Source organism: Dromiciops gliroides, chromosome 1 (assembly GCF_019393635.1).
Source record: "Dromiciops gliroides isolate mDroGli1 chromosome 1, mDroGli1.pri, whole genome shotgun sequence".
Classification (NCBI taxonomy): Eukaryota; Metazoa; Chordata; class Mammalia; order Microbiotheria; family Microbiotheriidae; genus Dromiciops; species Dromiciops gliroides.
Genome location: NC_057861.1, coordinates 32,750,915 through 32,774,238, shown reverse-complemented (window position 1 = coordinate 32,774,238; position 23,324 = coordinate 32,750,915). Strand labels below are relative to the sequence as shown.

At 39.0% G+C, this 23,324-nt stretch overlaps 1 protein-coding gene across 4 annotated transcripts in view; it reads left to right on the top strand.

The window, feature by feature from the left end:
- The window catches only part of SBNO1 (strawberry notch homolog 1), a 78,117-nt gene extending 56,959 nt beyond the window's left edge, over nucleotides 1-21,158 (top strand). For 3 of the 4 annotated variants that reach the window (XM_043969284.1, XM_043969291.1, XM_043969276.1), the window contains 15 exons: nucleotides 17-181; nucleotides 274-446; nucleotides 811-942; nucleotides 2,106-2,241; nucleotides 2,728-2,840; nucleotides 2,949-3,020; nucleotides 3,393-3,492; nucleotides 6,092-6,166; nucleotides 7,287-7,433; nucleotides 7,521-7,615; nucleotides 7,755-7,847; nucleotides 10,532-10,669; nucleotides 11,499-11,575; nucleotides 13,250-13,443; nucleotides 14,682-21,158. In XM_043969284.1, the coding sequence (XP_043825219.1) occupies nucleotides 17-181; nucleotides 274-446; nucleotides 811-942; nucleotides 2,106-2,241; nucleotides 2,728-2,840; nucleotides 2,949-3,020; nucleotides 3,393-3,492; nucleotides 6,092-6,166; nucleotides 7,287-7,433; nucleotides 7,521-7,615; nucleotides 7,755-7,847; nucleotides 10,532-10,669; nucleotides 11,499-11,575; nucleotides 13,250-13,443; nucleotides 14,682-14,824 (1,853 nt within the window). In that variant the 3' untranslated portion in view covers nucleotides 14,825-21,158. The remainder of the gene's footprint in view (nucleotides 1-16; nucleotides 182-273; nucleotides 447-810; nucleotides 943-2,105; nucleotides 2,242-2,727; nucleotides 2,841-2,948; nucleotides 3,021-3,392; nucleotides 3,493-6,091; nucleotides 6,167-7,286; nucleotides 7,434-7,520; nucleotides 7,616-7,754; nucleotides 7,848-10,531; nucleotides 10,670-11,498; nucleotides 11,576-13,249; nucleotides 13,444-14,681) is intronic. The other variant, XM_043969301.1, reaches the window with a different exon arrangement.
- The last annotated feature ends 2,166 nt before the right edge of the window (nucleotides 21,159-23,324 follow it).

Sequence of the window (23,324 nt, the reverse complement as noted above, 5' to 3'; positions counted from 1 at the left end):
CTTCTCTTATATTCAGATCCTTGGTTAATCAGAAAAGACCACAAGAAAAGCAAAGAGAAAAAAAAGAAAAAAAGTATTGATCCAGATTCTATTCAAAGTGCCTTATTAGCGTCAGGTCTGGGATCAAAACGGCCAAGTTTTTCTTCTACATCTCTTGTCACTACTCCTAATAATACACAAGGTATGATTTCTCTACAGAGAATGTCTATATAGTATTCTAAGTCTAATTTTTTTAAAAGATTCATTCTGATGTTTATTGACTTTCTAATATAGCTAATAGTAATAGTAATAGCAACAGCCTTGTAACAAGTCAGGATGCTGTTGAAAGAGCCCAGCAGATGAAGAAAGATTTGTTGGACAAATTGGAAAAACTAGCTGAAGATCTTCCTCCTAATACACTGGATGAGCTTATTGATGAACTGGGGGGCCCGGAGAATGTGGCGGAGGTAATTAAACAACTCTCAAATGGAGGTTCTGTCATTCTTTGTGTTGTGATTTTTGCTTTTAAAATCTAGGAAATTGTTGTCATTCCTTTGGTAGGGATTTAATAGTAGGAAGAGCGCTGGGTTTAGAGTGAAGTGGGTTTGGATCCTTCCTCTGTGACTTTGGGCAAGTGGTGATTTCTACCTCCCCTTTTTCTTTTAACAAGCTGGGTGACCTCTAATTCCATTTCATCTCTTGGTCATATAATAAAAACCCCATGATCTCCCTCTAAGTTGATAGTTTAAAATATTGTCCCTTATGATTAAGAACCTTTTACAACATGCTCTGATGACTCAATTGAAAAAGAACCACTTCATACTTCTCCAGATGACTGGCCGAAAGGGGAGAGTAGTGAGCAACGATGATGGAAGCATATCTTACGAGTCGAGGTCTGAAGCTGATGTGCCTGTGGAAATTCTAAACATCACAGAAAAGCAAAGGTTCATGGATGGGAATAAGGCAAGTTGAAGGAACCTTTAAAGCACTTGCTGCTCACAAGACATGCTACTTAAATCTCAGCATAATTTTAACTGGATAGATTTTACCATTGTAAATATGGCTTGAGTAGCATTGGTAGTTAGATATTCAGATACTTTAGTAATGGAACGTTTTTCATGTAACTCCTTAAAATCATTTTTTAGTGCTTTTTATGCACTTTGGCATGTTTTCTTTTTTCCTTTGGCATATTTTCATTGGATATTATATAAAAAATTAGAACTGTTAATTCCTTTGTAAACCAAACCAGGACTGACTTCTCCTGAGCCACCAAAAAAGCAGGTTACATAACCCTGTTTGCCTTTGTCACTTAAAGTGAGAGATCTTATTTAACTGGCTGTTAGAGACCATGTGGAGTCAAGAAAAGGGGGTTTGAATCCTGCTTCAGATACTCGCTAGTTCCATGATCTTAAGTAACTCACATAAACTCTATCAATTTCCTTATGTAATCATTCCCAAATGCCATTTGCTGTGAAGATATTTTCATAGTATTGTAACTGACTGATAAGGCCAACTTATAAATTTGGGTGGCTACTACTCTTTTCTTCTTGAAGAGATCTTAAATCATACCAACTTTTTAAGAATTCATGATTTCTCCAATTGGTTGTCACTGTAACTCTTAGACATAGTTGCTAACAAGAAAACATGAAACCAGAATTCCTCTTTTTCACACCAAATTAGAGGAGTTTATATAACAAATATGATATGGACAAAGATGACAGTAATTTGGTGACTTTTTGGGGTGGAGTGCATTTGTTGATTCTTCCATAATCTGGATTGGAAAAAATACCCCTTTGCTATTATTTTTTAAACATTTTAACTTCTAGTTTAAAGTAGATATGGCTGTAATCAATTATTTTAATATATTTTTTTTTTTTGGTGAGGCAATTAGGGTTAAGTGACTTGCCTAGGGTCACACAGCTAGTAAGTGTTAAGTGTCTGAGGTCGGATCTGAACTAACATGAGGCTTATGTATGTTGCTAAATATAATTTCAAGTAAAAGTTTCATAAGTGCAGCCAAAATTCTTTTGGTGATTTTTGAATTTGGTATTTCCTCATTAGGTTTTCAGAGTGCTACTGTCCTTTTTTTGCAGAGAGCATTTATATTTTGTATTTATTTGATCTAGAATATTGCCATTATCTCAGAAGCTGCCAGCTCAGGTATTTCATTACAAGCAGATCGTCGAGCTAAAAATCAGAGGCGAAGAGTACATATGACTTTGGAATTGCCTTGGAGTGCTGATAGAGCAATTCAGCAGTTTGGTGAGTTATACTGCATTTTACTTTCATGTGGCATAATTATTTATAAGGTAATAATTGCACAATTGTTGCCTTTAATTTTGAAAGTATGTAAATTTTAGCCATATTTTAGTTTATGGTTTCCTAATAGGTTGATAAATCAGTAGACCAAAGCCTCACTTGGATCCTCAATCTCCCATTTTATTGCTAACACCATATCCTACTTCTTCAACTCATTAAGGATTCCCAGTGAAAAAAAGAATGCAACTAGAGGCTGCATTTTATTTATTTAAATGGCTTGTTCCTGATGACAGTGGTGTTCTTCTGACCTCCCCAAACGCACCCCCCCCCCCCCAGTCACTGTGATGATTTTGTCAGAAACAAGTTGATTTTAGGTTAGGCTTTTTGCTTATTCATTCTTACTAAATACCAACTTCACTAGAAACTAAGAGTAGACCTAATCTTCTTACTAATGAGCAAGATCATTTACTTTTTTGTTTTTTAATGCAGGAAGAACTCATAGATCAAACCAAGTTACTGCACCAGAATATGTATTTTTAATTTCTGAATTGGCTGGAGAGCAAAGATTTGCATCCATAGTTGCTAAAAGACTGGAGAGTTTGGTAAGTTCTTTTTTTGGTGTAATTTAAAGAATATGGTGGATTCTATATGGCTCTCTTCCAGTAAAAGGAGCTACTGTGCTAGATTTTGAAATTGTGTGTTTTTGGTAGGGGGCGCTCACACATGGTGACCGCAGAGCAACGGAATCTAGAGATTTGAGCAGGTTCAACTTTGATAACAAGGTATGTTTTGCCTGTAGTCTCAGTACTTATTTTTGTGCCTGATTTGAAATAGCATTGTCATGGGGGAAAAAATCCCTAAAGGTTTCCTTAACAGAAATTAGTGAAGCCAATTTAATGTAAAAAGATTATTTAATTATTAAAATAAGTATGCCAAGAGAACATGTTGATATACATTTAAACTAGTATAAGTGGTAAGATTTTTGTGTTTTGAGAACTAATAACAATGTTTTCAAAATCATTTGGAAGTTAACTAATCAGTTATACATGCTGTGTCTGAGACTATAATAATAATAATATGTCAGATAGCAAAATGCTGACTTTATACAGGATGTTAATACTAACAGGTTTTTCCTTTTTATCTCTTCCCCCCAGTATGGTAGAAATGCCTTGGAAATTGTTATGAAATCCATTGTGAACCTAGATTCACCGATGGTATCACCACCTCCCGATTATCCAGGAGAATTCTTCAAAGGTAGAATTTTATATATAGCAAAATATAGCTATAAAAATATAACTTTATTCAAGTTCAGATAAAGCAAGCTTCCTTAAAAAGTACCAGCACAAGGGGCAGCTAAGTGGTGCAGTGGATAGAGCACTGACCCTGGATTCAGGAGGACCTGAGTTCAAATCCAGCCTCAGACCTTTGACCCTTATTAGCTGTGTGACCGTGGGCAAGTCACTTAACCCCAATTGCCTCACCACCACCACCCCCCCCCAAAAAAAAAAAGTACCAGCACAGAAATTCCAGGTTTGAAGGCTCTCTGATGCTATATTGTTTGTTCAAACCATACCTGAATAAAAATCATTACCCTCCCTTAAAGTGAAAACTAGTTCAAATCAGGCTTCAGATACTTACTAGCTTTGTCACCCTGGGCAAGTCACTTAATTGCCTCCAAATTTAAAAACTGCTATTTAAATGAAAACAATAAATTAAAACAAATTTTTTCCCTGTTAATCTGTTCTTTTTGGACTCTTCCTGAAACGATTTTGTTTCTACAAAAACCTTTTGATTTTCTGTAATGAGAATTGTACACTTGATCTTTTATAGTCATTATATTTGGTCAAGAACTGTCCTTGGCATGGGTCATAAAAATTGCTTTTTTTTTTCTAATTTTATTTCCCTTGAGATTCTTGCATTTTGTCTGGTAAAATAACTTTTTGGCATATTGGTTTGACTTTCACTAAATTTATGAATTAATTTAGATACTATTTTTAAAATTAGCACTATCCAGTCTCAAGTAACAATTATCTTTTCCTCTATGTAAAGCTGGTTTTATTCTCGTATTAATATAATTCCTGTATATTTTGTGGTAGGTTTCAGATATTTTGTATTTTTTTCTTGTTACTATGAAAGGGATTTATTTTTGTACCTTCCAGCTAAGTTTTCATCAGTAACATACAGAAACTTAGATTTTGGAGAGGTTATTTTATATCTTACTGAAGTTATTATGGACAGCTAGGTAGTACAGTGGATAGAGCAGTGGCCCTGAAATCAAGAGGACCTGAGTTCAGATCTCCCCAGAGACACTAGCTGTGTGACCTTGGGCAAGTCACTTAGCCCCAATTGCCTTAAACATCCAGAGCCATCTCCAGTCATCCTGATATATCTTGCCACTGGACTCAGATGGCTCTGGAGGAGAGAGTGAGGTTGGTGACCTTGCACAACCCTCCCTCAACTTAAATCCAATTCACTGCAAGTTATAACATCACCCTGATATCGTGGTCCTCTTTGAGAACAAAGGACAAACAACACTGATACTCAAGTGAAGTAATTGGTTAACTTTATGCCATTCTTTTAGCCATTTTCCTAATCTCTTGGTACCCACTTGACTGCTTCTCCTTAACTAAAAGGCAGTTATTAATCCCAAAGGTAAATGCAGATCTAGTCTTATCCCTTTTTTTTTTTTTTACCAAATGAAGAAGCCAGTGGAAAGACTCTGAGTCTTAGGGTATATACCAGGCTGGAGAACCAGCATTAAAATCCAAGTATAAGGAGGCCAAACATGAAGCAGATGATATATTTCTTAATTAAGAATCTTAGTATTTTAGTTCAAACCTAGCAGATTATACCTTCAGAAGTGTGAACCTTTGACCAAATAAGGACGTGGAGAATAGAAGATCATTTTGGGAAAATGCCAATGACAAGTTTAAAACACAATTGCTAAGGGGGCAGCTAGGTGGCACAGTGGATAAAGCACTGGCCCTGGATTCAGGAGGACCTGAGTTCAAAGCCAGCCTCAGACACTTGACACTTACTAGCCGTGTGACCCTGGGCAAGTCACTTAACCCTCATTGCCCTGCAAAAAAAAAAAAATACAATTCACTAAAACACAATTGCTAAGTACATCTTTCTTCAGATACATTTTTTGGTGAAGACTGGTTAATTATCAAAATTTTAATCCCCCCCCCCCATAGAGCTTCTCTTATTCTCATGTAACAAATAATATTTTTTAATACAAAAAAGACTCCCCACCTCCTAAAAAAAAAATCAGCAAACCTGAAAAGATGTGAATACATGTGCAGAATTTTTCAATATTCACTTTTTGCATGAATTTCCATTACTCTGTATCATTTCATATGGGCCTTTCCATGCTTCTCTGTATTCTTTCTTTTTTTGGTGAGGCAGTTGGGGTTAAGTGACTTACCCAAGGTCACACAGCTAGTAATTGTTAAGTGTCTGAGGCTGGATTTGAACTCAGGTTCTCCTGAATCCAGGGCCAGTGCTCTATCCACTGTGCCACCTAGCTGCCCCTGTATTCATTATTTCTTACAACACAGTAATTAACATTCTCCTACCACAGTTTAGTGGGCTTCTGCTTTGTTTCCAATTCCATTAGGCATCTAGCCTCTAATATCAAGGTGTATTAAGCCAGCCCCCTACCCCTCATCCCTCTTTCCACCACCACCACCTTGTCTCTTGTGTGAAACTTGAAACACACAACAAAGCTCCCTTTTCTGGTAGAAACTACAAGGCTCTGGGATTTATAGAGGTGTGTTAGATAGGATGGCTGTGCTTAGGGAAAGGCCTATCAAAGAGGCAGCTCAAGAGATGTTTATATTTTTTCTTGTAGATGTCCGACAAGGATTAATTGGTGTGGGCCTTATAAATGTGGAAGACCGATCTGGAATTTTGACTCTTGATAAAGGTATTCCTCTTGACTTCCTTTATGTAGGGTAATACGTAAATTAGAATTATAAAGAATTAATTGTTATTTAAGGTTTTTATGCCTCAGCCTGCACTGGCCCGGGGCTCTGCAAAGGAAATGGTGCTCCACCCACTGGTTGTAGCCATTGCCATGGCGCTGGCACCTTATGTCATCGCCACCCGACGCCTACACGGGCCTGGCACAATTATGATTGGAAGCCTAGTGAGGGCAGTCATGTGACTGTCAGAGTGGCCAGACAATTGGTTGGGGGCTGTGTGGGGTTTCGGGGAACAGGGAGAAGTCGCCATTCTAGCTGGAAGCTGGAAGGCAACAGGAGCGGGGCTGTGTATTCTCAGCTGATTCCTGGTTGGTGGTATTTTTTTCAGGTTGTATAATTTCCCTTTCCCCATTTTTTTTTCCTTTCCCTTGATCCTACTGATCCTGTTTGTGTTTTGTTGTGTTTTGTTTTTTTAAGTTCATTCTTGTTAAAATAAATCCTGTTCAGTTTTGAGGGAGGCTGCCGGTCTCCTTCTTTGCCCCAATATTGCGGCGAGCTGCTTAGCTAACACTCCCCAATTAAAAATTGGTCCCCACAGAATTCAATATTTGAAGTTAATGTTTCTGGAAATGAAAAATGTGCATTTTTGGCAAGTCGCATGGGAGAATCTAAAAACAAACTCTTTTCTCTGAATTCTCTGTACTCTTAAGGGCATTCCTTATATCCCTAGCTAAAATGTAAATTTTCTTGTGAGTAGGGATTATTGCATTCATTATCTTTGGATCTGTTATCTTTGGATCTGCTGGGGCCTAGAACAAAGCTGGATCTGTAGCAGTTGGTAGTACATAATGGAACATGAGAAGACAATACACACATGCATGCATGTATGTGTATGTATATGAAGGAGTAGCAAGGAAAATGCTAACGTTAAAATTGTGTGGTTCTTTACATGAGGGCAGCCTCCTATTAGAAGAGGATTGTTGACATCAATATGAGGCTTGTCGAAATCTATATGAGAAAGGATCGGAGCTTGAGGTGATCCTTGAAGGGTGATAATTAAATGTATATTTTTGTTCCTTATCACTTAAATTAATTGGGGATTTATTGTGACTTCCTTTTCAGATTACAATAACATAGGAAAATTCCTAAATCGTATTTTGGGTATGGAGGTCCACCAGCAGAATGCCTTGTTTCAGTATTTTTCAGACACACTTAATGCAGTCATACAAAATGCCAAAAAGAATGGTAGATACGATATGGGTATTTTAGGTAAGTAGTAAATTCAGAATCAAATAATTAAATCTATTCATTTATTAGTAATTTTTTTTCTCACATTAATTTTATCATTCTTTAAAGATCTTGGTTCTGGAGATGAGAAGGTGAGGAAAACAGATGCTAAGAAATTTCTAACCCCAGGATATTCAACCTCAGGACACGTTGAACTATACACAGTAAGTTTAATCTATACATTCGTGTTAATATCAAATATGATACTTAGATGAATACCTATTGAAGATTGTATGTATTTTAAATTTGGGCATTTCCCAGTGGAAATTCTTTCATTAATTTTTACCCTTGTTTCTCTTACAGATTAGTGTAGAGAGAGGAATGTCTTGGGAAGAAGCAACCAAGATTTGGGCCGAACAAACAGGACCAGATGATGGCTTTTATTTATCGTTGCAAGTAGGAACCTCTGATAAATGTGAACTTGGAGACGGGACCAATTTCTTTTCCAGCAGCATAGTTTTTATTGGTTTCTTTAATGCTTTAAAAAACACATTGTAGGATACTTTTATGAACCTTTTACTGCCTTTCTTTAGTGAACATTCTTTGGCAAGGCAAAACATTTATTAAGCTTTGACTATGTACCAGGCACTTTGCTGAGTGAGTAATAGGGATACAAATATTAGAGTCTACCCTGGAGGAGCTTACAATCTAATTGTTGGGGAGATAATACATGAAAGGGAGCTAGAAGAGCATGGGGGTGGGGTAGGACCCAAAGTCTGGGAAGTCAGAAGCTCTGCTCGGAGGAGCCAGAGATTTTGGCAGCCCCGGGCTTCCCCAAATAGTCCTCTAGAATGTTTGTTTCATTAATGGGAGAGGAGGGTTGTGACATAGAGGACAGGTGAGGCACAGGTAGCATTGAGGCCCAGAATCAAAATGTTAAAATGGAAAGCAAGAGCCCATCATTTTGTAGGTGCCTCTGTTTTCTCTTTATCTTCAAAGTGACTTACCAAAAAGATCTTATTCTGTAGAAGCTGAAGCGTCATGAAGGTGCAGCTAAAGGGCTGGGAGCTAATTGTTTGGAGCTGCTTCTCTCAAACTGGGGTGGGAGGATGACCCTAGATCAAGAAAGGAACTCATTATTCTAACTGGCTGGGCGATTGCAAGTACAGGGAGACAAAACCATGAGACCTCTTCCTGCTCTTCCCCCAACCCTTCCCCTTTCCAGAAATGATTGCATACTAACCAACTGTATCCTCTGCAGTGACATTCACTGGTATTAGAAGTAGGCTCAGGTCATTAGATACAAGATGATGAAAGTATCATATGGCTCCTGGAAAGAACCAGAATTATAGACTAGGGAATGATGATGATGATGAAAACTAGGGATCAAGCTGATACTTTCTTTTAATTTTGCCTATGACTCTTATCTAGTCAGTGACAAGCACCTGAAATACAAAAAAGGGCAAAAACAGTCCCTGCTTTCAAAAATCTTAGGTTCTCAGCAAGCATGGAAAGAGTAGACTAATTTATGTGTAAACGTTTTTATATATATATATATATATACATATACATATATATATATATATACATATATAAAATCATTCTGTTCTCAGAGGCCCTGGCATTAGCTCGAAGGCCAAGGTCTGAACATACTGAGGCTAGATGTCATGGGTTTGTCGCCAGGAGTCTGGCTACCTGGTGATGAAACTTTGGGGGCTGTGGCAACCTATGAAACACATGTAAGAAATGGTCCTTAGTCTGTACCCACTTATTTTGTAGTCTCAGTGGCAGGAAAAGGGGAATGGTCAGTTTTTAGTCTGCCAACATTTCATTTGGCCATTGATTCTGTAATGTAAGATCTTTTGTCCAGTGACCAGCACGTGAATATGATGCCAGAGGAGCTAAATCATATTAACCTTGTGATTCTTTTTTTTTTTTTTGGTGAGGCAATTGGGGTTAAGTGACTTGCCCTGGGTCACACAGCTAGTAAGTGTCAAGTGTCTGAAGCCGGATTTGAACTCAGGTCCTCCTGGCTCCAGGGCTGGTGCTCTATCCACTGTGCCACCTAGCTGCTCCCTTGTAATTCTTGATATGAGTGAAATCAGAAGAATAAGGAAAGTTGTAGTTAAATGGAAGGTGACTCCCAGGTTCTCCTTGAAGAAGCCAAGAAAGAGGGGCGGCTAGGTGGCGCAGTGGATAAGCACTGGCCGTGGATTCAGGAGGACCTGAGTTCAAATCCGGCCTCAGACACTTGACACTTACTAGCTGTGTGACCCAGGGCAAGTCACTTAACCCCCATTGCCCCACCAAAAAAAAAAAAAAGAAGAAGCAAAGAAAGAAGTTATTTTGTGTACAGAAGCTTCAAGAAATATTGAATGGGCTATTGGGTTACCCCATAGTGCTATACTAATGGTGACTATTTGGTTTTGGGGTTTTTTTTGTTTTGGTTTGGTTTTTTGTTTGTTTGTTTTGTGAGGCAATTGGGGTTAAGTGACTTGCCCAGGGTCACATAGCTAGTAAGTGTTAAGTGTCTGAGACCGGATTTGAACTCAGGTCCTCCTGACTGCACGGCCGGTGCTCTATCCACTGCACCACCTAGCTGCCCCCTGGTGACTATTTGGAAAAAGATTACCAGGGAAGATAATTGTTGCATTATGCCCCAGTGACTCTTCATGGAGACCAGAACGTGAAGACATTTTGCAACTCTAGTCTGCTCTTGTTGCCTGGAATGTTCATGAACACAAGCAAACCAAAATGCTTCCTGTCCTAGATTAATTGCAGTAACAGTCCTGGTCCTAGAAAGAAAAGCAGATGAAACACTGCCTCTTAGTAGCGAGGAGGTCCAGGGCAAATGCATAAAAAACCAGCTGGGCTTTGACTAACTTTTCTGATCAGGGTGTTGGGGCTTCCAGGTATCTCAGGTTGATTCCAGTGTAAGAAACTAAAGGAAGAAGTAGCATTTTTTCAAGTTAATATGTAGATGCCTGTGTTTTATATCAGTGACGTTTTACATACAATGGCTCTCCAAAATTGGCTATACACACTTAAGTCACCTTCAGGAACCAATGACAGGAGAGCAAGTACTTGTGTTATCTCCTTTCAATATTTTATTACAATGAGATCTTTTAACTTTTTTGTAGATAAGAAATAATAAGAAAACGGCCATCTTGGTGAAAGAAGTGAACCCCAAAAAGAAGCTTTTCTTAGTTTATAGACCAAATACCGGGAAGCAGCTTAAATTAGAGACTTTGGCTGATTTGAAAAAGAAGTATAAGAAGGTACTTTTCTTATATGTGTGTCTGTGTGTTTATAGACTTTGTGAATTTCCTATGTAATTTATTTTTTAAATGGCAATTCTGATTTTATTAAAAATGTCTAAGGTAATTATCATAAGATGGTGGAGGTTTTAGAGTTATAAAGGGACCCCAGCGGTCCTCTTGTCCTACCTTTTATTACAGATGAGGAAACTGAGGTGAGGCAGTTTACTTCAAAGGTCATTCAGTATTTTCAGGCCACAAATTCAGATTACTGTTAGAACTTTCCTTCCTCCCTTCGTCTCCCTCCCTTCTTTCCTTCCTTTCTCAATTCTTCCCTCTCCCCCTCGATGGATGCTGAGGTGCCAGCACATTGTATCTACCAGACCTAACCCTGTGTTTTTACAGTGGGGTTGAAATTCCACTAATTACTAGTTCGAATGCTTTGGAAAGGTTTCTGGAAAAGAACATCATTGCTTCCTAATACTGACAACTGAATCTTTGATAAAACTTTGGAAACATCGACTAATTTAGCTATCAGCATCTACTAAAACCCTTTATATGGCTAAAACAGAAAACTAATTCACACATCTGTTACATGGTGGTTAATCTGTAAACTTTATTAAGCATCTATTCTGTCCTCATTACTGGGCTAGACATTGGGCATATTTAAACACACACAGCCCCCCAGTAATGTTCTTTTTTGGATGGGAGAGAAGGTACTAATAGGATTAATACATGGGAGAATCAGTAAAGGCTTCACATAGAAGATGTTGATTGAGTTGTTTTGATGGAAAATAGAGTGTTGCCACTACGATTATCTGATAACTTGGCTTTTGCCTTATTTTTACAGGTAGCTTCAGATGATGCCCTGGCCCACTGGCTAGATCAGTATAATTCATCTGCAGATACATGTACTCATGCATATTGGTGAGCATTTGAATGATTTTCGGGATAATGAAGATTTAGTAACATGGCTGCATTTGTTGTTGTTTTTTTAAGTATTACTAAATATTGATTTTTAGAAAGGAAGACTTTTACTTTTTTCCTGTTTACATATTACCTGTGTTCCTCATAGATTTTTATACCCTTTGCTCAAATTTCAGCTTATTCTGGTCATGGAGAGTTAATATATCATCCTATTTTCCAAATTTCCTTTTTGTTTAGATCACTTTTATGCTTTAAACCAAAACTTCTGAGATACAATACTCACAGAACTGGATTTTAGTATTTAGTGCTTGGCGAAGCAAATTGAATGGCAATAGGAATAATTCTAAACTGTTACATTTAGTTACATTCTGCTAGATGAATTGTATTTTCTGTTGGCAGTGAGGAACAATTCTCCCAGGCTACCATGTATGATTTGAAATGAATATTCAGTGGTTTCTAATATCCCTTTTCTATCTAGGCATCTTGTATGCCCTAAATAACTTGCTCACTTGATAGAAATGTGACCCATTTTGTGAAAAGGTAATAGAAAATATTCCTAATTTTTTTATCTACTCATTATTGGGGAGATGGATAGCATTGACTTGCAGTGAGCAACACATTTCTTTGGAAAAATAGTACTATGTTGAGTGTTAGGAAAATCCTCCAGATTTTATATTTAAAGAAGCTAACCTAAAAATAGGCCTTCTGGTTATAACTTCTGCTTTTGTGAATAAACTGAATGCTATGTGTAGTTTGATTTGCTTTAGGGAACTGAAATTTTATCAAATCTCTTGCGCACTGGGCTAGATTCTGGTCTTTGAATAAGCCTAATCTTTTATTCTACTATATCCCATTAAATTGATATTTGGAATACTAGTTTCGAACTTTATAAGAACACCCTTTTGAGGGGGCAGCTAGGTCGTGCAGTGGATAAAGCACCGGCTCTGGATTCAGGAGGACCTGAGTTCAAATCTGACCTCAGACAGTTGACACGTACTGGCTGTGTGACCCTGGGCAAGTCACTTAACAATTCCTCATTGCCTCACCAAAAAAAAAAAAAGAAAAATACCCTTTGGACCAGTAGTTTATTATTCATTATTAATCTTTCAGTCCTAGCATTTTGATATGATCCTCTAATAAGTCTAAAGACTTATTAGTGTTTTGCCAGATAAACACTGAATTCTAAACTTGTTTCTGCACTAGTAGATAACTTTTCATCTTTGATAATTTGATAGAATATACCTCATATTCCACTGGAGACTTGAAATTGTCTTATACCTTTCTGTTTTAGTCTTCCCAATATCATTGGCTTATTTATTATAGTAGTAGTTGAAATTGGGAAGTGGCAATGTTAACATTTGGAATAACGAATGTAAAATTAAAATGACTAGATAACTAAAATAGTTAACTAAAAATTTGTCAGCCCCTTTTCAAGGAACCAAGACAAAGTAGTGGTTATTTACTAAGTTCACATAGAGAACCTAAAATGACAAAGATTAATGGGGAAAAGATGTGCTGATCCTGAGATAAAGTTATACATGTGAAGTTATAAGGAAGGGAGAATGGAGCCAACTGAGTGTGGGGTAGGTAGAGATTGTGAATGCATCTTTGACATTGAAGAATCAGAAAGTTCTGTCTCTTAATCTGCTTCCTTTTTTCCTCCCCTCCCCCCAGGAGAGGCAATTGCAAAAAGGCAAGCTTGGGATTAATTTGTGAAATAGGTCTTCGATGCCGCACCTATTATGTTTTATGTGGTTCAGTATTGAGTGTTTGGACAAAAGTTGAGGGAGTTCTAGCATCTGTCAGTGGCACAAATGTGAAGATGCAGATAGTTCGGCTACGAACAGAAGATGGACAGCGGATTGTGGGTAAGTTTTATTTAATTGCTTACTGGTCACTGCTAATCTGTAAGGTTACTTTTTCTGTCTTTTGTTTTAGTTTTAAAATATAAGGCGTATGCTGCTCTAGAGGCAGAATAGGGTAATGGAGAGAGTATTTACCTCTGAGTCAGAAAGATCTCCTTTCATTTCTCACCTCTGACACATAAAAAAAGGCCCTCAAAATGGACTTGACATCACAGAAATCGGAATTCCAATCTGATCTCATTTGTTTACTGGCTGTGTGACTCTGGGCAAGTCACTAATCTGCTCTTTATCTCTTTTCCCTCATCTCTACAGTGGCTGGGTTGCTGAGGTGATCAAATAAAATAACCTATGTAAAGTACATTTGGCAGACCATTCGATGCTGTATATAGTGCTAGCTATTAGCATCACTATTTTTCTAGCTAAAGTTGCCATTTGGCACCATCAGCTGTTCTTGCCAAATGTATGATAGAGACCGCTCTTCCATGAGAGTTGGAGTCCCCCTGCCCTTCCCCACAGCACTCAACCCTGCTTCCCCTAAGACTTTGGAGCATATTTTCCTGAGGCAGCCTTAACGCTCTATAGGAATAGAGGGGGACAGAGACACAATCACCTTTAGTTTCCCACACATTGTTCCCATGTGAAAGGCATTGTGACAAAGAAGATAAAGGGTTGAATGTAGAAGTTTGGGAAGATGTCACACACTTTGCTGTCTGATCCTGGACAAGTAACTGACCTCTCTGGGCTTTGGCTTATTCCTCTATAAAATGAGGATGACAGCATCTGTCCCATCGGGTGGTGAGGCCTGAACTTGAAAGCCCTATAGAAATGAGCTTCTGTTATTGTGGGTTCTCAGCAAGGCAGGAAGAGAGTGATTGCATTGTTGCCCTGATGTTACTGTCATTTGGGGGCAGTTAGCTGGTCAAATGCACTTTAATGTGCTGACCAGAATCCAGGCCATGGCCTGGAAAGGTGACTGTGCCACCCTGTGTCAGTGTTTGTTCTCAGCTCTTGTTGAATTGTTATCCTGCCCAGACTTGGAGAGGAGAGGTCTTTCTCTTAAGCTGTTTGCTGAAGAAAGAGGAAAGCATCGCCACCAACAGGCTTCTTTAAATTGAAATCCAGATTGGTTTTTTCTTCTTTTGAGACTTGTTTCGGTTCCAAAGTGTGGCTTTGGCTTTTCCATGACTGCACAAATCCTAAGAATTTTTCAGAGCCAACCTCTGCTTTATTTCTAATTACAGGTTTGATCATTCCTGCAAATTGTGTCTCTCCCCTTGTAAATCTTCTGTCAACGTCAGACCAGTCCCAGCAGCTCGCAGTCCAGCAGAAGCAGATATGGCAGCAGCATCACCCACAGAGCATCACCAATTTGAACAACTTGTAAAAGGATAGACTGCAGGTTTTGACATGGGTGTTTCTGGAAAAGCTATCCAAGCATATCATTTGCATAAAAATCAGGGACAGATTCCAAAGAATTTTTTCAGTTGCGCTCTCTCTGGTAATATTTTGGGAACGAGGAGGTACCTGGAAAAGATGGCCAAACTGAGACTCAGCGATGCTGACGGTGGTGCAAATGTCCTTCCCTACGTAGGCTTTTCCTCTAGTACTTAACTTCCCATTTGCTTTGACTTTGGGCAAGCAGGGGTATCTTTTTTTTTTAATTCATGAGCTTTTTTTGTTTGTTTTTATTTCTTAAACTAAGACCACAATTTGTACAAAAATGTGTGGAATTTCCCAAACTGGCTTTACCTTGATTTTGTCCTTCAGCGCTCAGGGTTTATGCAAGACATCCATGCAGTGGCTGGGCAAGACCTCCCAGGATGCATGTCTTTGAGTCTATAAATAGAGAAAATCTATATTGATTTTTCTTTTCAACATGTAAAAACAGGTTTAGAACCAAGCATGAAATAGAAATGGTTGCACATCATGCATTCGGGTTCTTTCCCAGTTTTTGTTCTGACAGTGCATGTCTTTGAAAGTAAACCATGAGTAAGATCCCACCAGAATTGGGGAGTGGAGAGGGAGGCAACTATGGACAGCTATGCTCAGTGCGTCTTTATAGGGTTTCTACCCAAATGTTGCTTTTCTCCCCTCCTTCTCTGAGGCAGTAAGTCCACCACACGTATGCCCTTTTTTTGTGATAAAATTCTTAAATTAAAAATTAGTTCATTTTAATGTATTAATAATATTCCTAATGTGCTGCAAAAAACGGCTCAAAGCCTGTTTTTCTCAAGATGGCATTTTTTTCCTTAATTGGAGATGGTTATGGAAACTAAGTGCAAATTGACCTCTATCTTGCAAAACAATCCTCTTATTTTTTACTTCATTAATGTAATTTAATTTGTCACTTGTAAGATGAAACCTTACTTGAGATGTAAACTAGACAATGGGGAAAACACTTGAGGCTTCTGCTGTATGTACTCTTTGTTACCCAGTAACTTGAATACTGTTTAATATGTTGTAAGACATTTGTAGAGTTTATCTGGAGCTGTTTAAAATGGTAATGTACAAATGTGAATAGTCACTTATCTATAATATGGGTAAGTTTTGTTTTGCCTATAATAGTAAATGTTTATAACAAGTGAGGGACAATGTTTGTCTTTTTTTTCCTTTTTTTTTCTTTTTTTTCTTTTTTTCTTTTTTTTTGCTTGCACAGGTTGCACTATTAAACTTTGAGATTGTATAAACCTGTCCAGAAAGCTGCAAGACACCAAAATCTTGTAGATGTCAAATAAAAGTTATTGTACTAACAAGAAGTGGACTCTTGCTTAGGCAGTCATCCCCTTTAGCATCAGTTTTTTCACTTTGGGCATCCTACAGAAATGTGTGTTGCCTCAGCACTCTGTTTAGCTTTCTGTTCCAGTGTGAGTAAGCTCTTCCCACCTTAACGTGGTGATAGATGGTAGCACTGACCCGTGCTTGAACAGAGTCAGTTTCCACATTGTGTCTTTTATAGTCTTCAGGCATTGACCAGGAAGTGGAGAATTTCTGTCTCAGTATAAATAGTTAAGTGCTTCCTGGTGGAAACTGAGTGCAGCCATCTCTTATGGTGCCTGGTGTATTTTCTTTAAGCACATACTTGGTTACTTGGACCTTTCATCTGAGTTTCCTTAACATGCCTCCTAAATGGTATTAAATCAAGAAGAATAATCTGTCCTCTCTTGTTCGCTCATTTCTCTGGTTGAAGGAGTCTCTGCATTTATGTATCTCTTGGAGCTCAAGGACCTGTTGCTGTGCCTCAAATTAGACAGCAGAGAACAAGATGGCCCCATAGGGTGTGAGTACAGGACATATGATGGGCCCCAGGGTGATTGGACATAGATTCTGAAATCACACAAGTCTTTCCAATGGAAAGAGGTTGTGAGAGAGAATAGGCCTCGGTTGGCTACTGGCCACATTTGCAGACTTACTTGCTTTTTGATGGTGGTTTTTAAGTAGATCGCGTTTTCCTTAAAGCAGCACTAGAAGAGTTTTTCAGTATGCAGTAAATAACACTATAGTTGATGTATTTCAGTTTACTCTTGGAGTAGTTAATCTTGCTGCAAAGGGACGTGATTTGTGACAGTGTTTTCATTTCTCTGTAGAATGGGACGTGTGTATGTACATAAACATATACATGTATGTGTATGTGTATTTATGGTGTCTTTGTGTGTGTACACATATGCACACACCTATTTTAAATGACCAAAATAGTCCCCTGAAAATGTCAGAGTAGTATGTGTAAGATGGCCTGACTTCTTAGTGAGTGATGCTGGAGGTTCCATATTTGAACCCTTCTCATTGTGGAAGTGTGCAAAACAGAAAATCTACTGTGATGGTAACCTATTCAGGGAGATCAACTTCCAAGAGGTGGGGAGGTAGGATCCTAGAGTTTAAAAAGCCCCCTTGCTAAGATTTGATTTCCAAACTCCTTAAGTTAATCTGTTTGAGGCCCTAGCCAAAGCAGCCTAGCCTAGGATCATTTGTTTTAGTCTCACATTTTTAAACTAGACTTAATTTTTAACCTGATTGGCCTTTTCACCAGCATATTGAACTTTGAAATGTTCATGTTTTTAAAAAGCATTTATGGTTTAGGGTGTGTTGAAGAGTCACTGCTTCCATGTTTTGGAATTCCAGACCATAGCCCTGTGCAAAAATAATTTTTAGAGTCTTTCCCTAAATTTCCTCATTGCCAGGGAGGTCTCTGTAATTTCGTAGTCAGAATAGCCAAATATGTCAGCCAGTGATTGATATTTATAAGGATATTAGCAAAGTACCTCTAACAAAAACACTCCTTTGTTTTCCCCTTTACAACTTTAGCCAATCGTAGATTGTTTAATTTTCCAAGTAACTTTATCCAGCTCCAGGGATAAGCTCTCTAGACTCAACATTACTTCACAACCGCTGTTTGAAGACCAGTAACTTTGGGACTAAAGAAGGCCCCTGCCTTTAAATTATACAGTAGGTGGTGATGATGGGAAGCAATTGCCAGGAGACTAATAGGCTTCCCAGCCCAACCATCCTCCTCTTAGATCAAGAACATGTATCAGGGCAGGCCGAGTTAGAAGATTCCAATTGATAGGCTCAGGATAGTGAAAGGACAAGTCTTCTCTATCCTTGATTCTTACTTTGGTCTTTTGGCAGGCAGGCTGGAGAGCTGCCACCCTAGTAAGGCACAGAACCCATCCGTACAGAGGTGTTAAGCTTGGCAGGGAGAGAGGCCAGAATCCTGAGGGCCTTCCAGATAAAGCTTTCCTTCTGTCTTCCTTGCTAGAAAGATGGAGGCTAGAAAATAGGAGCAAAAATGGATGTAAGTTGGAGATTCTGTGAATTACGTTATTGTAGATTCTCACACTAGAAAAGCAATTATTGTTATGCCACCGGGGTGTCAAGTATCGACTTTGATCTTCCTCTACCCTCTGGTCACCTGAAGCCCTGCAGGCCAACTGCTCAAACAGCTAAAACTTGAAAAAGCTACCAGACCTCTGGTCAGAATACAGTGTTTTTTACGGGCACATAAATGAAGGAAACTTTTATCTATAAACATGCAGCTCAAGTTAGTGATGCCTTTCTTGAGTACTGACCCTTCCATCCTACCCTCTACTAGACGTGTACAGAACTCTGTATATAGACATGTTGAAAGTGACTGAGTTGAGGAATGTAAATATGTTTTGTAAATGGAGACATTTTCCCCTCCTGGTTTTGATTTCCCTCTTTCCTTTCCCCCTTCGTCCTATTTATTCACTTACTGTACTACAGGGCATGGGAATTTTTTTAATCTAGAAAAATGTGAGATAGTCTTAGCCGAATTTCCCCGTTTACTTTTCTGGTTTCTGTTCTGCATCCTTACTATAGAACTTCAGCTGTTTTTGTGTCTTAATATTTTTAAACATGCCTGTTTTGCATTTTTGTTCCAAAATTTATACTGTGCAATGCATTGGGGGCTGGGGGGGGGTGGACTCGTGCAATTTCTGATACTGTCATGGTGTGACTATTTATGCTCCTTTATGTTGATCTTTTGACACCATTATAAGCTTTGGTTCACTCTTACAAGACTTCATTTAAACTCCTCCCATCTTCAGTGCATTTTGGGGTGTTCAGACTGCAAGTTAGGCTTATTCCTCCAACCCTTGCACTTAAGAGCCTGGATTCCGTTTTTATACATCCCTCATGTGCAGCAATTGTAGAGAAAAGTTGCTGAGTTTCAAACCACGCGTGGTCCTTTTGTCATTACCATCCTCTTCTGTTTCTTTAGGAAGCCTCCAGTTAACACTTTAAACCCTGTGAGCAGTAGGCAGAAATTTGTGGTCACCTTTTGTCTGTTTGTGTATGTAGACATATGTTCATTTTTAGAGTTGAGCTGACAGTAAAGTTTTGGGTTTTTAAGAGGCCAAGGACCCATGGCCTGTTGTATGTAGTATATTCTTGTGCTATACATACCAGAGAGGAGCCTTAAATTCATGATCTTACAGGGATTGGTGTAATGAAGAATAGAATAGTAAGCCGTTTGAGACTGGGTTAGGCATTTCACCTAATGGACCTAGGAACAAATTTATAACTATTGGGAGCAGAAATGGAGACAGCATCACCAACCCCCAAAAAGCTAAAATTGGGTCTTTGGTTTTTGACATTTTAGAATCCTTGAGAGAGAAGCAATGTATCATTGTTTGGTCTTCCATAGCAAAGGTTGCCACTGAGCAAGGGTGAGTTCAGGCAATGTGAGATGTAGCAAACCCCCTCAGTGTAACTGCTAACCTAGATCTTGTACTGGGGGAATTGGGAGGAGATGGAAAAAATCACTACCTTGGAAGTAAAACAAGCCTGGTTACCTACACAACTCTTTTCCTGGAAAGTAAATAAGTTTAGCTGTTCTTTGATCATGTGTAACTAGTGAAGGCTTTTGTTCATGGCTGGATTTTAAGTACAGCATCGAGTTACAGGTAGCTTTCCTAAATTCCGTCAGAGTCGGGAAGTCTCTTGTGATATTTAGGAAAGCTACCTGTTTTAACAAGTTTGGGCTACTCTGTTTATTTGATAAAATCATTTTACAAATACCTCTGGTGCCTGACCTTGTTTAAACACATCTTCCTGCTCCCTGTCTTTCTTTCTTCCACCTACAGTAAAGTTGAAAACTTGTATCTGTAGCATCATAAATGACATTGGTGGCATTGTCTGACACCACCACCTATGGCACACTCTCTACCTTAACTGCAGAATCAAACAAAGAGGAGATTTTTACAGTGAGAAAAGAGATCACCATTTGAGTTATAGAGAAGAGTGGGCAGGGCAGGGGTCCTCACATTTATCGGATGGGCCCAAATTCAGGAGAGCCTGCAGCCCAGGGAGCCCTTAACTCCTAAACTTCTGGTGCAGATGTGAAGTGCCCTGAGGCCTCTGAGGCCCCTGCTTGCCCCCGGGGAAACCTTTCTAGCCAAATGCACCCTGGGGGGCAATGGAGGGGGCAGCACTTTTTTTTGATAGTATTCTGGCACTGAAGAAGAAGCTTAAACTATCAATATTTTATCTTTCCAAACTTGGCTTTTCTAGGCAGAGAACTTTTCATGAGGTACGTCAGAGTCTAACTGTTGTGAGAAAAAACATCCATCTTATTGGTTTATAATGAAATTGCTAAACCACTGCAACTTCTCAATGACCACTTGTATCTACCATCAGCTACGAGAGGTGGGAAAGAGGTACATCATATATCCCTGCAATAAGCCTTGCCATGGCTCTACCTCTGAGCAAAGGATCCTTCTCTACAAAGGCACAGAGCCTCCTCATGATTCCAAAATGGTGCATCTTGAGATGGTGGGATGGATTCCAAAGATGACTTTCCAACCAAGGCAGATTGTGAATTTTGCTGACTTGTTGATTTGGTGGTTTGTTGTTATTTTTTTTAATCACCCTTTTTATATTTCTAATCTGTTTTCAGGATCTGTCATGTAAAGAATTTTCACTGTCTTGGTAATGCTGCACTGCTCCATGCAACTTTCTCATGGTGAAGCAGTTCTCTGAGTGTCCAGAATCTGCTTGTTCGTACCATTTTGATTTTTAACTTGACAAAATTGGAATCTCATGCAATAAAAAAAATGTACTGGATGCATTTAGCAGAGTTTATACTTGTAACATGAAAAAGATCAACAGTGGGACATTACAGAAATCTGTATTTAGTTTTTTGTTGGGGGCTTTTTTGTTTTGGGGGGTTTTTTTGTAAAATTATTAAATTAAACTGGCTAATACTCTGGAGTCTTTGGTGTCCTTTATGAGAGAATAATACTTTCCGGAGCACCTGTTAGATTTTTGGTTGCCACATTTGCCTTTTTATTTTTAACTGGTAAATGAGAGCATCAGTAGCACTTCTTAGGGTGGTGTCAGCTGTCTCAGCTATAATTTGTACCTGTCCAAGCTTGATGAATTGTAAGGAGATTTCGTGGAATCATGGGTCCTTTGGTTTTGGAAAAGATCATAGAGGTGATCTAATTATTCCAAATCTCAAAGACGGTGACAACTCATGCTGAAAGCTGCCCACTCTTGACACATGCATTCTTGGGACTTGGGAGCATTAAATGACTTGATTTTTTTTTTTTTTTAAATTATCAAAAATTATTGTCAAACACAGATGTAAGGCATTCTGTGGGTTCTTTGTAAGGGCGAGAGTCTGTTTCAAATTTGGGAAAGTTGGAACAGAAGATTACACGGATGTCACCCTGGAGAATTCTAGGATTGGCTCCAGACAAGAATGAGCTTTATTTAAATTCAGGAAACCTAACCTGAGAGGTGAACTTAGAACAGGAAAACCCACAGATGGCGATTAACTAATGGTGTAGCCTAGGTAAAAGAACAGAATTCCATCTCCATTATTAAGCTATTTCTATGGCCTGAAGTTCAATATATCTTCACTAAGGGACCAAATACCAGAACCGATATCTATATTGATCTATTTCAGGGGCCATTTTAGGGCTTGTTGATATATAAAAATAGGCATTCCTACAAATGTTCTCCCAACTCGACAGAATACTCCAGAGTGAGTCTGACCAGGATAGAGTATGGTGGGAATATCACCTCTCTCCCTACTTCTAGGTGTGACAGTCTTATTGCTGTTTAGTTTAACCCTTGTTTTGATGGCCGTGTCACACTATTGATTCAGTTGACTAAAATGTATCCCAGATTTTTCCAAATGAGGCTGGACTTGAATCAGGGGAATTGCTTTTGTCTTCTGATAGACAAGCAACAAGCATTATTATTTTTTTTTTTGGCAGGGCAATGGGGGTCAAGTGACTTGCCCAGGGTCACACAGCTAGTAAGTGTCAAGTGTCTGAGGCCAGATCCGAACCCAGGTACTCCTGAATCCAGGGCCGGCGCTCTATCCAATGCGCCACCTAGCTGCCCAGCAACAAGCATTATTAAGAGCTTACTTAGCATGTGCCAGATATTGTACTAAGTTCTGGGCATAAAGGCAAAAATCAAAAGCAGGTCCATGTTCGTTGACCTCACTAGACTCTAATGGGGAAAGCAATCGTCCATCAGTTGGTACATGCCAGAACATACTAAGTAGATGGAAATGACTTCTCAGAGAGGTTGGCTCTGGTAGCTGGGAGGATATGGTGTTTGAGCTCAGTCTTAAAGGAAGCCAAGTATTCATTCTAAGAGTAGGAGTTTTAGAGAGAATTCCCATAGGGTATAGCCAATACAAAGAGATGAGAGGTGGAGAATTGTATGTGAGGAACAAATGGGCCAGCATGGCCGGACTGTAGAGTTGAAGCATTAGGAGTGATGTGTGAGAAAGGTCAGTTGGGAAGAACTGTAAAGGTCAAATAGGCATTTATATCTGATCATAGAGTTAATAGGTAGTTGATTGATTAGTTTGAGTTGGTCAGATCTGTGCTTTAGGAAAATCACTTAGGACATTAGCAGTGTCCAGAATTTAATGGAAACCCACCGTGGGTCCAGCTGCCTACCTTACATAATAGAACGGGGCCACTCATGAACAAAGAGACCTTGAAGGAAATGAAAGTTCTCTTGAATTTGTGATTCTTAGGGTATCCGCGTTAAAAGGGACCCTTTCATCTTGCAGATACAGAAGGAAGGCCTAATGAGATTATGCCTTGCACAGTACTAGAACAAAGCAGTGGGTCCCAATCTTGGCTCTGCCACTATGTGACTTGAGGCAGATCATTTGTCCTCCCTGGGTTTCCCACGATCACAAATTTGGAACTGGAAAGGATATTCGTGGCTGTCTGATCCAACCACATTTTACAGATGAGGAGGAAACTGAGTTCAAGGGGTCAGACGACCTCCCCACGGTCACAGGAAATAAGTGTAACAGCTGGAAGTCAAACCAAGCCCTCTTCATAAAAGACAATATTCTTTTCCGTTGTGCTTTCCACTGCCTCCACAAAAGGATG